The sequence below is a fragment of the Pavona decussata genome, unplaced genomic scaffold, assembly GCF_977016875.1.
Source record: "Pavona decussata unplaced genomic scaffold, jaPavDecu1.1 SCAFFOLD_210, whole genome shotgun sequence".
NCBI lineage: Eukaryota > Metazoa > Cnidaria > Anthozoa > Scleractinia > Agariciidae > Pavona > Pavona decussata.
Window position 1 is genome coordinate 240926 of NW_028145615.1, and position 16575 is coordinate 257500.

The 16575-nt window shown below is 38.2% G+C and overlaps 2 protein-coding genes and 1 pseudogene across 3 annotated transcripts in view; 1 reads left to right on the forward strand and 2 right to left on the reverse strand.

The window, feature by feature from the left end:
• Positions 1-1511: 1511 nt before the first annotated feature.
• LOC146460566 (beta-1,3-galactosyltransferase 5-like) lies at positions 1512-6888 on the forward strand. The gene is made up of 2 exons (XM_085087994.1): positions 1512-1646; positions 5176-6888. The coding sequence occupies exon 2, from the start codon at positions 5250-5252 to the stop codon at positions 6291-6293; it is 1044 nt and encodes a 347-aa protein (XP_084944120.1). The 5' UTR covers positions 1512-1646; positions 5176-5249; the 3' UTR covers positions 6294-6888.
• A 502-nt stretch (positions 6889-7390) lies between these two features.
• On the reverse strand, positions 7391-10073 carry LOC146460567 (beta-1,3-galactosyltransferase 1-like). The gene has a single exon (XM_085088007.1). The coding sequence runs from the start codon at positions 9880-9882 to the stop codon at positions 8773-8775; it is 1110 nt and encodes a 369-aa protein (XP_084944133.1). The 5' UTR covers positions 9883-10073; the 3' UTR covers positions 7391-8772.
• A 1643-nt stretch (positions 10074-11716) lies between these two features.
• The window catches only part of LOC146460568 (uncharacterized), a 5958-nt pseudogene continuing 1099 nt past the window's right edge, over positions 11717-16575 (reverse strand). The window contains exons 3-4 of the transcript XR_014857588.1: positions 15460-15730; positions 11717-14988 (exon numbers count right to left, since the gene is read on the reverse strand). The product of XR_014857588.1 is annotated as an uncharacterized LOC146460568 (transcript). The remainder of the gene's footprint in view (positions 14989-15459; positions 15731-16575) is intronic.

Here is a 16575-nt window from a genome sequence, read left to right on the forward strand (position 1 = left end):
ATAAACTGTTTCTGAATACGTTTCGTTGCTGGATCTCTTGTAGTAGCAATGCACGTGCCAGACGTCACTTAATATGTAAATAAACCAGGCCCAAACAAAGTAAGCCCTTTGCCGTAGTGTCTGCCCTGCAATCCGTTTTGTTCGTCGGAGACCCAGGGGCAGTTAGTCGGGTGGAAGGGATTTTCGTGAACGAAAGTTGTATTGTCGCCCACGAGAATCCCTTCCACCCGACTAACTGCCCCTGGGTCTTCGAGGATGAATTCCATGCAGTAACTGCTGTTTTTTAAGTTTTCTGTGCTTGGCAGTGTTATATACTAACAATAGACCTTTATCACGGAGAAAATTGACAATATTTTTGAGTTTGCAAGACATGTTTCGATCGACCATCGATGAGTTCCTTACAATATGAATGTTTAAGTTACAAGTTTGAAATACGTAAATGCTACAATGACGTTAGTAATTCAATTCAATTCAGTTCTTATTCACACTTATTTGAAATACAATATATTTTTATGGTAAGAAAATAAACATGCAGAGCATTATATCTAAGTGGTTTTACCTTATAATAATAATTATAATAACATTACCTCTGTGCAATAACAAAAATAGGGGGAGGTAGAATTTATAAAGCTGATTGTAGAGATTTTAGATTGCAAGTAAGAGTAAATTTGATGGTTACATTTTGTACTAGGTAAGCACGCGCGCCTGCAGCAAAAACCAACACCGAATAAGTAAAACCAAGATAAAAACTAAGAAAGAAAAATACAAATAGAAATTAAATCAAAATCAAAATCAAAAACATTAGTGTAAGTTCAGCGTATTTAGCTGCTTATTTAGACTAGGATTTTCACAGCGGATATGAGCAGCTTCTTTTAATAATAACTAGTAGCGATTGGGTGCCGTATCCAGCACTGAAAAGCAAGTCTTGGAATAATGTCTACGACATTGCTCAGTTTGGGTCAAATACTGGCAGACATGGGAGGTCCTATCCCTTTTCAAATGCTCGCGCACGCGTACCGAGAGGTGTCGGGATGTTTCCCCGATGTAACAGGCATTACAACCTGCACATGTAAATTTATACATGACACGTGAACGGTAATTTTTAAAACAAAAATTATACAGGCCAGATATCCCTATATAAACCAAAAAGAAAAGAGCAGCTTAAAATTGCTGAAAAGAGCAGCTTAAAATTAGTTTGAGAGTCTTGTCTTTTGAAAAAGCGAAGATATAGTGCTGTAATTAATATAAATTCAGAAATTTTGGGGGGGACGTATGTATAAAGACGGGAAAACCATTATAAAGATCTCGAGGCTTAACAGAGTTATATATTCGCTATTTTATTAAAAGAAAAGACTTTCGTAGTTGGCCTTTTTACTAATTTTAAGGTGCTATTTCCAGAAGTTTCAATTGGCTTGGTTACCGGGCCGACATAAAAATTGTAAATTACCTTGATAAGGGAGAATGACAGGATGTCTTGAGGCTCCTCATTTGAATATTCTAAAAAGAAAACAGATAGACAGCAGTTGAAGATGGCAAACCACGCAGGAACGGACTCTCTTATTGTGGTTTTCTATAGCCACTATCGGGCTTGATAAATCGTTTCATTTATTCAACAGAGTCGGCCATTTACCTCAAAGCACCAAGTGGTAAGTCCTCACTTTACCTAAAACGTTTGACTGCAGAGCCTTGGCTGTATTCCTTTTGGGTGCGATATAAGTACTTTTCCTTTCTGCTTTTTTTTTATCAGTGTGGGATAGAGTGGATGTTTTTAACACAAATTCGCCTAATGTTGTTCCTGGATGTCCTAAACTTTTGCATCTGAATGTTTCAGAATCAATCAAAGCCAATTGTTGTACTTCAGTTAGAAAAGAGTTATGGCGCGGTTTGAGAAGCGTACGCTTAAACTAAAAAGCGTTCTCCATTAGGAGCTCCAAAGAAAATGGAATTGTTGAAAATTCTAAATATATGGCGCCATGGATTAAAAGGCGCTTTCGCCAGCCACTAGTTAGTAGAGATATGAAGATCACAAACTCTTCAACGATCAGTTTTCCAGTGCTGGACTATAGCAAGCACATTTGTTTGGTCTAAAATGGCTAACCACAAACGGTGATGACATAGGATGACCAAACACCCAAAAAGAATGATTCTTCTGATGACATCCTCGCTAGGGTGAAACGTGACATAATACTAAACATAAACACAAGACAAACGAAGCCACGTTTGTCTTTGACTTCTAAGTCTGCTGTTGATGCCTCGCAGTGACGCCACAGGAGCGAGGACAACCTTGTTGTAAGTCTAGCCCGCCTAGATAAGCTCTCGATACCTGTCTCTTTTGCTTCTTTTTTCTTGTTGGATTTTTGAATAAACTTTTAGTACACCACAAAATCATATGTGATACCTTTTGACGGAAATTCTAATAATGTTTGACGACTTAAATGTAAATCTCTTTCCGTTTTGGTAACGTTGTTACATTTATTAAAAAAGATACCAAGAAATGCGGTGCAAAGTGGATTTAATGGCTCATATATTTCTTGAGGTGTTTTAGGTCAAAAAACATATTTTTCAGTTGAAATTCTCAGTGCAAACTGTGGTTTTATAACAAATACGATGACCCTTTACCATTACTGAGAGGTAACTGAGATATATTTTTCTTTTGTTATCAAATTACACAAGGGACAGTCATAAGGGATAATCTCCATAACCATGGTTGCGAACTTATTAAATTTGTATTTTAAAACTAAATGGATTTGTCTTACTGAAATACAAGCATTTTGAATAAAACACATCATGTCACTCAAATACTATTATTACCTTTGTATAGTATATTGTCCTGTCACATTTCGATCAGAGTATCTTTTTGTACTTACTCAACTCTCACTGCCAAGAAACTTGAACTGTTTAAGAGTGATTGTCAGCAAAAAATCAAAGAAATCGTTGCCATGGTCAGTCAAAAAATCAATACCCTCATAATTTGTCAGTTTGAAGGCCTAGGTAAGTACTTGAAGGATATAAACCAAATAGAAAAAAGATCCTCGCAGTTACTACACAACTTAAGCAGTTGCGAAAAGAATTCAGGCTTGAACGGGATTCGAACCCATGACCTCTGCGATGCCGGTCCAGTGCTCTACCAACTGAGCTATCAAGCCAACTGGGAGCTGGTCATATTGTGAGTTCGTAATATACCCGTGAAGGATGAATAAATAAATGAAGAAATAAATGTAAATATATGGTCTTCCATTCGCAGCTCAAAAATATTTACATTTATTTATTCATCCTTCACGGGTTTATTACGAACTCACAATATGACCAGCTCCCAGTTGGCTTGATAGTTCAATAAAATTACTATTCAACTTCTTTGAAATCTACAACTCTACATAACAAGGCACAGTGGAATAAATTAACTCCTCGGCCAAATTTTGTATAAAAAAGAGGCTGAACCTTTTTTTAACGGTTTAAAACGTTTTAACAAATACATTGATGTCTATTGAACTTTGATCGGCGTTCGTGCAAAAGTGATGCTAGATCCTAAAGATTTGAAACCGTAAACGTAAGTAAAAATCAATGACTGAACTGTCTTTTGTTACAATATCAGAGGATTAGAGCTACTACCGGTCATCATTTTTCTCACTGAGTTTGGATTATTTTAGACTTTTGCGTGATTGAGAAAAGTGTGCCTACTTCATCCGAGCTCAATTCGCTCACAAACGAGCAGAGATGAAAATAATTACTATGTTTTGACTGAGGAAGAATCAATGTCTTCAATTATACTTAGGAAAGATTCACAGCTATGAAAACGTCTATGTAGCGAGAAGCTAAAAAGTGTAAAATTTCGATTGCTCGCGAGGTGAAATCCGAGCAAGGTGACCGTTTTTCTTGGTTTCCTACCGTTCAATTGAATATTTCAAAAAAAAAAAAAAAAAACAACTTTATATCCTCCAGTTACTTACCTGGGCCTTCAAACCGCTGACAAAGTATGACCGAAATCGATTTTTTGACCGTGGCCACATTTTTTTAACTTTCTCCCGGCGATTTTTACTGACATTCACTCGTAAAAATATTAAGTAGAGCCGGCGAAATCTCGAATATTAAAAATAAATAAATAAATAAAAAGTTTCGCACCACTCACAATATTATTGATATTATGTGCTCTCACATTCCCCATTACATTTTTGTATAACGAATCAAATCCTGAAATATTTGCAATTTGCTCAAAGTTTGTTTGTAAACCAAGCTGATTTCAAACGGACTTTTAGTTCAGTTTGTAGCAAAGTAAATAAGACTGACGGGGTAATTTTCCGAAGGAGAATAGTATGGCTCTCTCTAATCTATTATTAATAATACTTCTGTACGGCCGTACATCGTTAGTTGAAATATACGACTTGCCACAAGTCGACTTCTTATGGCCCAGAGAGAGAGAGAGAGAGAGAGAGAGAGAGAGAGAGAGAGAGAGAGAGAGAGAGAGAGAGAGAGAGAGAGAGAGAGAGAGAGAGAGAGAGAGAGAGAGAGAGAGAGAGAGAGAGAGAGAGAGAGAAAGAGAGAGAGAGAGAGAGAGAGAGAGCACGCGCGACGCAGTCGTGTGGCGAGCAAGGTTTCCGCCTGAGTGGACATGTTTTCCGCCTGACTGCATGGACTCAACGAAAACGGACTTTGAGAAAGTCTACTTGCAATACGTACTTGTTTGCTTGTTTGGGCTTCCCTCTTTTCTGTAAACATCAAAGGAAATATCGGATAAGAGCTACTCTGTTCTGGATTTTTATTTTAGCATGTTGTGATTTCATTGTTCTGGGCGTTACAAACGTCCCAAATATTCTCGACTGGCACGTCGGTTTCGCTTTTACGATCGTTACGTTAGTATAAAGATTTATTAGCCCGTATGTTTTGACACACGCTTTCCACAATACTGGGCAAAGCTTGCTTTTTTTTATTTGTCTCGTACCAGTACACAGCTTGCAAAACCACTAGTAGGGAGTGGAGTAGCTTTGGAATAGTTAAACGGTCGGTTCGAGGCCTTCCTAAACCATTAAATTTCATCGTTACTTTCAAGGTGTCGCTATTGTCGGAGGTGATTACTCTGAGAAGTAAACAATATCTTAGTTATTTAAAAATACTTTAATATCTGCCAACAGGAATGAACTACAATGAAATCAACTTATTCTTTCGTGACTCTCCTTCCAGCTCTTCTGAAAGTCAACCTATCAAAGCCTCCCTCAAAGATGTCCTGAAGGAGTCTGACACAATTTTTCACACCAATGAGGACTGTAAAGCGGAAAAAGTTCATCATCAGTCTTTTGCTGCTAAAAGGGGTTTTGTTAACCATCGTTTTTAAAGTATTGATGAGCAAGGATCCGTATCTGACAGTTTTCAAGGATCTGCAAGACCAGAAAGCCTCACACAAGGGATTACTCAACAAAAACAACAATTCCTTGGCTTTAAAAGTGGAAGCTCTGACTCCGTCAACAAACAAAGAACAAGCTCTTCCACATAAGACATATTTAATATCTCGAGAACGATGCACTCAAAAGGTATTTCTTTTGGTTATGGTGTTTACCAAGCCTGCTTACTTTGATAGGAGATCAGTCATTCGCAAAACATGGGCAACAGATCCATCCATGAAGACAAGATGGAAGACAGTGTTTCTTCTCGGTCAGACCCCAAATGACAACGTACAGAATGAAAACTTGGAAGCTGAGGGAATGATGCACAGAGATCTAATACGAGGAGCTCAAAAAGAGAATTATTATAATCTTACCTTGAAGACGCAGATGGGTCTGGAATGGGCGTCAAAATACTGCGATTTTCAGTACCTACTCAAGGCTGATGATGATGTGCTTGTTAATCCTTATTTGCTGATGGACTATCTACGAAAGCCTGATACACCTAAAACAAAACTTTACACGGGAAGGTGCCGGTACAATTCGAGTCCAATTCGAGGAGGGAAATATGGGGTGTCTTTTGAAGAGTACAACAGAACTACGTATCCGGGATTCTGCAATGGTCCAGCATATGTGTTATCATCAGACATGGTCCACAAGTTAGTGGAGATGTTTGATATCAGCAAGAAGCCTTTCAAACTGGAAGATGTTTATATTGGCCTGCTGGTAGAAAAAATGGGTGATGTGAAAGCTGTGCATCACTCTTCATTTCGTGTCACACAGCAGTGCAAACTTCAGTACCCAAATACTTTTACTCTGCATAGAGCCTCTGTACAATGCATGGAGAAACTTCACAACCTCGCGATGAAAGATAGACTAGAGTACTATCTTACAAAAACAAGCAATGACACTAAGCATTAAATAAATAGTAAATGAATCGAAACGTGGATTTCTTGTTTCGTCTTCGAAGACTGACGGGTTAACCCGTCTGTAGCCTTCCCATATCTTGTACAAGGTATAATCCCCTGAAGCTTTTTTAATTTTATTTTATTATTTTTTTTTTTTTTGGGGGGGGGGGGGAGTTGGAAAAAAACCACAACCATTCCTTCAAGCTTTACTGCTGAAGGAACTTAATCAAGCACAGAAAACACAATGAAGGGAATATATGACAAACTACGAAAGAAAATTCATGCAAAATATTAAGACGCGAACTTGAAGAAAAATTTGGACGCATTATGTGAAACCACGAAACACCGTTCCCCTAATTTTCCTCCGATTATGTACAAGAGGCCTGTTTAGTTAATATAACACCCAGGTTATTTTCAAGGGTAGACGGGTCTGGTATTAGTCAAAGAAATCGACATTATTGTTCGTTTCTTACTTCATTTGTTTATGTTATTATCTCTCACTGTACAGTTGTACATTCTTAAAAATTGAGCAGTCACATTTGAACGTAGGATGTTAGGTATTACTGTAAGTGCCATGGGGAAAAAAATAAAGGATAGTTAGTAATGTATTGTGCTGTCAATAAGTTATCTTCTCTAAAGATTTCAAGTACCAATCTACAATCAGTGGCACCTTGGCCGTTAGCAGGGTAAGCGAAAATTTTGTTTTATCAACTGATTTGAAAAGTTTAAATTGGTGCCGTAGAGTGATGTTTTATTCAGTGAATGACACAGGCATACTCGGAAAAAGGAAATCCGAGTGTGTATGTGTGGCATATGCGCAATTTCACTGCGCATATGCCACACATTGACATTCCAATCGGAAGGTCTTAGGTTCGACTCCTGATAGGAACACTCGGATTTCCTTTTTCCGAGTATATATATGCCTGTCTCATTTATTCACCAGGCTTAAAATATTCCATCACCTTTATTTCATTGCGCAATGTAATATCAATATGTGACCGAACATTTCACCCCATATTTCTCCCGAAAGAAAAGAAATAATAGTGGGGGGTCTAGATCTGCAGTAAAATGTTTTAGTCAATTTGAAGACTTACTTTCGGTGTGCTTTGAACTGACTGTCGACTCTGTTGACAGTGAGAAACGAGAAGACGATTTACCAAGCGACTGTTTTATTCTTAGAATATTTAAATGATGGCCCTTAACACATCCTACTTTGGTCCGTTATATAAAGCGAATGATACACGGCTCAACATCGTTTAACTTTTGTTGATTAACAAATGTTGAACATTGTTGCGACTTGTTCACTTGTTCACTTGTTGACTTGTTGAGGCAACTTGTTGAAGGGAATAGAGCCAAGCTCTATTCTCGTTCAACAACGTTCAACAACTTTCAACATGCTGAACGGCGTATTTCAACGTTCAACATCACATGATACACTGTTCAACATTTGTTGAACAGCAGCTGCAACATTTGTTGCTAACAAATGTTGAACCGTGTATCATTGGCTTAATAGGCCAAGCAGTCCGCGGTAAAAATCTTCTGGTATAGTTACTCAAGGCAACATCAGCTATTGCATGGAATTCAGTGTCCAAATTACCACCAGTATCTCGTCCAATCCCATTTAAACAAAATTATAAACATGAACATAGCCGAAAACGGTATACCGTGTTTCGTGTCGCAGTATTTAAAGATCTTTAAAAGCCGCGAGCAGGCCGAGACCATAAACAATATATAAGGTAGAAATTCAAATAAACGGTTCTTCAGTAAAGAAGGGCAAGTCGTGTTAACAAATCTCGAAAACTAGCCCCTGGCGAATGGGTTATTAAAGAGTGTTTCTTTGGAGACCACTTCTCAAGCGCTTTTGAGGCTCATAAAGCAGCATACGGCGATATTGCTTTATTCAAGTGAGCACGGAAAATAAAATACATTTTGCCAAATACAAAACCATTCGGCTCACACTGAACCGGGAAATTAGATTTGTTTGCACCACAGAAATCTCAAAAAAAAAAAAAAAATAGAACAAATCCTCTCTGAAATGTATATTTCTAAACGTCCCCAAATGTTTAGAATCTTTCAATTGAGGTTATTTCGCGGTAAATACTTAGCCGCCGAACAATGTCGATGACTCGTTTCTAAAACTAACGACAAGTCATTCTACTACACGACATGACCAAACACGCATGCGTTGAATGTACATGGAGCAAGCGGAGCAAAAACATATAGCTACTCATATAGCTATTATAAAGAAAGCAGCGGCTTACTATTATTTGGCTGAGCAAAAAACAGATGGTTTAGGTACAAAGTGACCCAGCGTTTCGCCATACAAAGACCAGAAGTTCCCACCTAAGATGATACGTGTCTTCTCCCCAGCTTAGCTGGGAATAAAAGCTGGAAATACTTGATATTACAACGCAAACAAACAAACAAACAAACAAACAAAACGTCGATTCCGCTAAAATCAAAACCGCGTCCTCATGGCCCTTCATCTGAGTCTAATGTTCAGCTTTATTGCCGCCGATTTTCCTCCAACTCCTAAGTTGCATAAGTTCGTACTCAAGTCTTTGTTTTATCGCGAGGTTGAACAATTCCCCCATGCATTGAACCGACACTGGATGTTGAGTAAAAGTATTTGGAGAGAGGCTGCAGTTCCTTGAGTAACGAAATGATGAGTGATTCATAGCTTTCACATCACCCATTTTTTCTACCAACAGCCCAATGTAAACATCTTCCATTTTGAAAGGCCTCTTGCTGACATTAAACATTTCCACTATCTTATGGACCATGTCTGATGATAACAGATATGCTGGACTGGAACAGAAGTCCGGATATGTAGTTTTGTTGTAGTCCTCCAATGTTACTGCGTAATGTCCTGTACCACGAAAAGGTTTTTTCCCGTACTGGCAGATTCCCGTGTAAAGTTTTGTTTTAGGTGTATCAGGCTTTCGTAGATAGTCCATCAGCAAATAAGGATTAACAAACACATCATCATCAGCCTTGAGTAGGTACTGAAAATCGCAGTATTTTGAAGCCCATTCCAGACCCATCTGCGTCTTCAAGGTAAGACTATTATAATCATCTATTTGAGCTCCTCGTATTAGATCTCTGTGCATCGTTTCCTCAACTTTCAAATACTCATTCTGTACACTGACATTTGCGGCTTGACCAAGAAGAAACATGGTCTTCCATCTTGTCTTGATGGATGGATCAGTTGCCCACGTTTCGCGAATGATCGATCTTTTGTCAAAGAAAGCAGGGTGCGTTGACACCATAATCAAAAGAAATACCTTTTGGGAGCATCGTTCTCGAGATATTAAATATGTCTTATGTGGAAGAGTTTCTTCTTTGGTCAGCGACGGAGTCAGTACAGCCATTTTTAAAGCAAGTTCTTGGTTGTTATTGCTAAGCAATCCCTTCTGTGAGGTTTCATCGTCTTGCAGATCCTGGGCAGCCTCCTTAATACGTTTCAGAAACCGGTCCTTCTTCAGCAATACTCTAAATATGATCATAAAGGTAACTCCGCTTAGGATTAAAACACTGATCATGAACTTTCTCTGCGTTCTACTTCTCACTGGTGAAAGAAGTTGTGTCAGCAACCTGAGCATGTCGAGCGGCTTCCTGTAGGGAGACTTTGCTAGCTAATGTGACCGTCAGGAGAACTTCTCTTCACCACTCAGAATACGTTGATTTTTTTAAACCATTGTATACGGCTGCGAATCGTAATAACGTAGTGAATTTTAATAACTGTCAAGAATTTTAACAACAAATGTCGTGATTTGTGATAACTGTCATGAATTATAACAAACCCATTCGTATTGAAATTGTGGTAAATAAATGAATACTTTGGTGTATTTTGTAATATTCTGAGCTGTCGTAGATTGTAATAACACATTTTAGAGTTTCTTAAAATAAAATGGGTCTCAAAATAAAACAAAATTATTCTTTTCTTTCAAACAAATAAAATGTAACCATGTGTTTATATAAATTATTATAGGGCTCGCCAACGCAATGGCTGCTATTCACTCAGTATTGGTGTGGTGCTGTTTTTAGGGAACTAAGCAACGATGACGATGACGGCAACCACAACGCCGCGAAACAATAGGTTTAATCTTTGATATTACAAGGAGAAATTCAAGAGTATTTTCTTTATGTGTATGTTGATGGGGTACTTTTTCGTTTACAGTTGGGTTCGTGAACCTCCGGGAAGAGCCTAGACTGTTAACAGTCCCCTATTTTTCCTTGGGATTTTCGAGACTCGTACGCTTCGATCGAACTCCCACCAACTTGGTTTATAACGACGAAGGCAACCTGGGGAGAGTGTCTAAACAGGGCGGTTCACAAACCTTGTATTGAGTACATTCCCCTCTCCCTGTACTCTAAGGTTGGTCAGCGTTGGTTTGTTATTCGGTTCAGTTCACGCCGGCTAGCTAGTTTGGTTACCATGGTTGAAACAGATTTGATGGGTTCAGTTCAATACAACAGTTACTTGGCAAAATCTTAGACTCTGTGGCATCTCAAAATATAATAACTAACACAAGCCAGTGTAATAGCAATGCAAATTGTGACAGTTTTGCGTTTCAAAATCCAATAACGTTCTTCCTGCAAAAATTGAATATTACAGAATGGATAATATTTGAGTGGAACTTTTATCTTCACAGTTAAAATATTAAGGCTTGCGTTGTTGTGGAACATATATATGCGATATTTGTTAAATGGCAGACACCTACGGATTTTTTTCCCAATTAAGGTAGACTCACTGGGTTATATCTGCCTTGAAATTTTTTTTAAAATCATATAGCGGGGCAGCGGAGGTGAGTTACAGAAAAATACTCTTTTTTCCAGTGTCTAAAAATAATGACGCAAATTAATTTCAATTTCACTTTCTGTGTAGATGTAGTTTTTACCTGATCATAATTCATAACATCGGTTCTATAAAGCATCGCCCAAGGCATGTTTTCCTACAGTGTTTGACAATCTGATAAACCTTTCGGCGGCCTGACTAGTGTGCGATTGTAAGGGCTACTCAGTTCTGCCACATTTTACCTTATACCTGGGCACATCGATTCTATAAAACATCCCCATAATATTTTTTCCCTATTTTCTTAAAGCAAAAAGCTCCAGTTCAGACCAAATGATAGATATTGTGTTAATTGTTGAATTCACATTAGAAGACGGAAAACTCGTCTCGGACGGAATTTCGTCTCACAAAAACCCGACTAGTGTGAATTTAAAGGACGGTTAACCGTGTTAGTTTTCCGAGAAATGTGAAATTTAGGTGCTGGTCATCGCAGGAAGACAAGGAAAACCGTAGATGTTGGGTTCGGAAAAGACTGGAGTATGGTGGCCCATCGGTGCCATAGCATTTTATGCAGAAATTTCCGACTTTTTTATTTAATTTTTTTCATTTTTTTATTTTAGTTACATTTTATTTTATTTTTTATTTCATTTTATTTTTACTTTCAGTTTATATTTTAGTTGTTTTTATTTATTTTATTTCTATTAAAAAAATATTGTAAAATGAATTAAAACAAAATTAAAAAAAAAAATACCCGTGGCCCAGGTGTGCCATAGCCCATGATGCATTGAGGTCAAACTGTAACACAAACATGGCGGACAAGCGAAAGCAGAAGCCGTGGGTGGCTTTCGAAAAGCAGATGAAAGCGAAGAGGCAGAAAGGCGGGGGTGCTAAAAACGAAACGGGTAACATTCTTGATAAGCAAGAACTTGTTTTTCAAAGGCTGAGCTCAGAAGTCTCAGGGAAAGCCCAAAAATATACGCGAGTGGGACCATGCACGTGAATTCGTCCAGTATGACGAACAAGAACTCACCATCGCAGGTATAAAAGCAGCGTGCGAGAAACATTTTTCGTCTTCCCTGACGCAAGGATTGTCGTGCGATGTGTTAGCGGGGGAGCAGGGACCTTCTTGTCTAGCGATGAAACACATCCCCGACTTAAAGGTAATACACATAAGATTTATAAAGGGCTCGACATCTTTTGAGAAACCACAGGATGAAGAACATTCCGCTCCTAGCCAGCAATACTCGACATACTCCAGTGCCCCGCCGACTCCACCACGGCAAAAGGCCTAATTACTGAAGCCCAAAACCCAAAGCACTGGATCCGCGAATTCAAAGATACCCAAGAGCTTGTCCATATCACAAATGATTAAGCTTGGCAAGGTCGTGGGTCCAAATGAAGAGACCTCTGTTCTTGACATATATTCGTTCGATTTGGAAAACATCACCTGGTCGCTTCTAACACAAAAAGTGGAATTTAGGATCGAAAAAGATGCCTTCGGAAGTGGAGGCTTTAGGGAAGCATTTAAGGCAAGAAGCTCTTCCAAAGGATTCAACAGTAGCACGTGGGTTGTTAAGAGATATCTAGATGGTACTGTCAAAGAAATCAGAGATGACATAAAGTTGACAGTAGAAGAACACACGAAAAAAGTCAATCAACCTCAATTACTGGCCCTCATTCTGTATATCATAGGAATGTATCACGGAGAAATATTCCTGGAAGGACCCCCCATAAATTAAAGACATAATGGGAGTGCTCCTTAGCAATAAGGAAGGCGTGGCTCCAATTTAGTTTTGTTTACAAAACATTAACTGACATGTTCACAATTAATTTGCACTAGTGATAAATTCGAAACGTTCTCCAGAGACAATGCCACTTAGCTCTACTTCATTTACAACATAAAAAAAACACCACAAGTGCTGCAACTGTGGATGTTGTGAAACTGAATCTGCTAAGTGGTACCAAAACTGCATTTTTTACTTCAACGGAACAATTATGATAAGCACCCCCATCAGATTTAAATGGGAGTCCCCCAGGGTTATTATTGAGAATAATACAAACTTGGGGAAAATCTAGCTTCATTTTTCTTACTTGGCCAAACTCCCTATTTACTTTGTCCAAATGTTTCCAAAGTTGTGTGCATATATGCTAAGTAAATGCCACTTCCTACATTTGTATGTTTTTTTTACCCTGCCGGAACATTGGGCTTGACTGGTACCCATTCACAACCCTTTTTATTGCAGCCATTTTTTAGACACAAGTCATTCTAAACTACACCATACTTTAGCTACATATACTTTAAAGTATGCTCAAGAGCTTTGAGTAGTTGTTTGTAGCCTTGTTTGGCAGCCTCTTTATATTGTTTCTCTTTCTTTCAGACATGACTCAGTAGTTTCTATTAATATATTTTAAATATTGTAACATTCTGAAGAAATGTCCTAGAGCTGGACAAAAATTAACCCCAAACTGTCTATGCTATTGGCCTGTCTATGACTGGAGGAGACACATTACAGTGGTTGACACTGTTAATTATTGATAGTTCTGCAACCTTGAGCAATTTTATAGAGAAAGTACTGCTATATTCCCAGTATAGTACATGGTATGGAGACAGTTTTGTTTGTAAATATCAAACTTAAATGATATTCACCCTCAAGTGGAATTCATGGTGACGATCCATTAACCTAGTTTCCAAAATTTATATTACATACAGTACGTTCCTGTTCTTAAAGTTCATGTTAGGTCTCACCAACGCTTTAGTTTCTCATTAGGTCTGACACAGATATTGTTCTAGTTATAGCAGCCAGGGCTTTGGCTACTATTATTGTTAATCAATCAGGGAAATGTCACAGTAACATGAGGCAGTGACAAAAACGTAACGTGGAGTGAATCACTATATGTATATGTACATACGAAAACGTAGTGCGACATGAAGCACAAAACTGTTTCCTGATTTTCGTTGTTGCAACTTGTATGAAAACCCAACTTTAAGTACTTGCTTAATTTAACATTGTTTGTCTAAGAAACCTCTTACACTTGACACACGTTTACTATCGAAAGTTGGCAAATCCTGTTCAGGACAAACTACAAATTTAAGAAGTGCTACAAATAGCGCAGATAACTGTTAAGGTAGCTTGGAATCCAGTTGTGTTTATAAATACAGTGTCAAGATTTCTGATTTCTGATGTCATTCTACATTTTCGAAGTCTGTTTTGAGGCACATGTAATGTTATAATAGTAACTTTAATAGCGGAAAATAATTAAAGTTGAATATTTTCTCTGAGGTAACGAAATGCATGAAGTTCAACACAGTCATTGGGATCCAACGCCAGTGGGTCAGGAATTATCTGCTCACACTTGGCTCTGAAATCTGGTGGTAAATGGTAACCATAGCCACCAAGTACATCAGACAGCTGTGGTACCTCCTCAATTAACCTGTTCTTCTGTTACTTCCATCCTTAAAGACAATTAACTGATGACTGACTATATTACAGCATTTACTCACTTATTAATTGCTTATAAATGGCTCACTGTAACTCTTATTTGCCCCAACTTTCCACAAAAAAATTGCATTAAATAAATGAATTAATAGTTTGCCTTGAGATATAAATATGCATTAGCAGCCTCCTCTGGCTCAATATCATCAACATTTGAGATAACTGCTTCACAACGAGTGCGGAATTCAGGATCTAAAAAGTCATCAGTTCCCTCTAATACTTCAGACAGTTCCGCAACTTCCTTCAACTGATCTTCATCAATAGGAAGGCCACAATTTTCACCCCCATAATGCTCAGGAAAGAAGTAAATGTGGTTCGGCACTCCAGTTGGAAGTTCTTTAGACTTTTGTTTGCGACCTCGGTGAGAATTCCATACAGTTTCTCTGAATAGATCGAGTTCTTTCTGGAGTACTGGGATGGATGTACACAAATGCAAGTAAATCTCTGTCAAAGGAAAAAAAGGGGTATTGTTGTAAATCAATGCTTTATTATTTTAATTTTTATTAGACAAACATAAATGGGCTTTAATAAACCTTAAATCATCAGTAGGAGTATTGTAGGGAACTTTTCAAAAGCATTGATTCCAGGTTAATGAGGCATTAACTGGCTGTTTTTGATAAAGAAAGGTTGGTTAACAAAAAAAAGATCTCTAGAGGAATAGTAGAAGGGTGTACTTCCGTGCAACCACATTTCCCACATCTACATCTTCATTGACATAATGAGTAGGGGGGGGGGGGGGGGTTCATGCGTTGAGGAAAGCAATATCCTAGACAGAACCCAAATTTTTCAACCAGTGTTTGAAAAGGGTCCTGTATGGCAGATATGAGTAACCTCTCTGAGTCAAGGCTTGCTAAAGCTTATGCCTGAGAATAGGTATTTACACAAGATAATAAAAGAAACAAAGGACTTGCCGATGCATTTTATTATCGCGTTCATAACTACCATCCTCTAACAGTTGCTTGAGCTGATTCTTGAAAAACCTCTCCATCCTGTCCAAAAGCTCTCTCCACCAGCGCTCTATCTTGTTTTCTGTGGAAGGTCCATAGAGTACACTGTCTGTGGGATCTTCCAGATCCTTATGTTTGCTTCTAAGATATGAATGCATGGTTGCTAAAATTCCTGTCTCACTTCCCTTATCCATCCGTACTCTTGATGGCAGTACTAGTTTTGTCCCAATGACCAACAAAATAAAGAGAAATGAATAAAGAATACAAACAAACGAATAACAATTAAAAATTACCACAAGTCAGGCCACTTTACTGTATAAAGGGTTAAGCACGCAAGACAATTTAATTAACTGTAATATCTGATCAAAGTCCAACTGCAACCTAGACCACCACTTGGATGTACCATATTTCTCTAGTGATTGTGGTATAGGCCTGTAATTCATGGTTGAACTTGAAAAAGAGCCAGCAACTACTCTTGATCAGCAAATTCCAGTCACTGAAAGCAATGTTTGCACACTGTAGAGCTTTTAAAGGTTCCAATTCTCGGTTTTCACTGTCACGCCATTGAAAAAAAAAATTGAAACCATTCCATGAATGAAGTCAAGAAATTGACATGGTATAGAGGATAAATAAATAAGGTATCTGTCCAAGTGTCAGGTCTGTGCAGCATTCCGTACTCGAGTTATTTGACAAAATGTCCCACATCAATTTACAGAGTTTAGTATGGAGACGCCATGTTTGTGTCCCTCTGAGGGGCACAAACATGGCGGCCGGAAATAGGGAAAAACATCTGGAGTTCACTTTTGTCAGAAAAGATGTTTGTTTGCCCTTGTGAATTTTCGAATGTTTAGATTAATATTTCTCCTCAAACTTAAATTGTTTAGAATGCTGAAAATCACACGAAGAGTCATTTTTAAGATACGGAAAAGCTCTGTCCAGCCGTCCTCCTAATGTCACGCACGATGGAAACTCGGAAATTGAAACTGTTCTATTTTCAAAAGAAAGCACGACATCGAGCTAAGAAATTGAGAACAGACATATTTTTAGGTAATCTTTCCT

Excerpts from the sequence above, each read along its gene's own strand:
- LOC146460567 (XM_085088007.1), bottom strand. The coding sequence starts at position 9,882 with ATGCTCAGGTTGCTGACACAACTTCTTTCACCAGTGAGAAGTAGAACG.
- LOC146460566 (XM_085087994.1), top strand. The coding sequence starts at position 5,250 with ATGAGGACTGTAAAGCGGAAAAAGTTCATCATCAGTCTTTTGCTGCTA.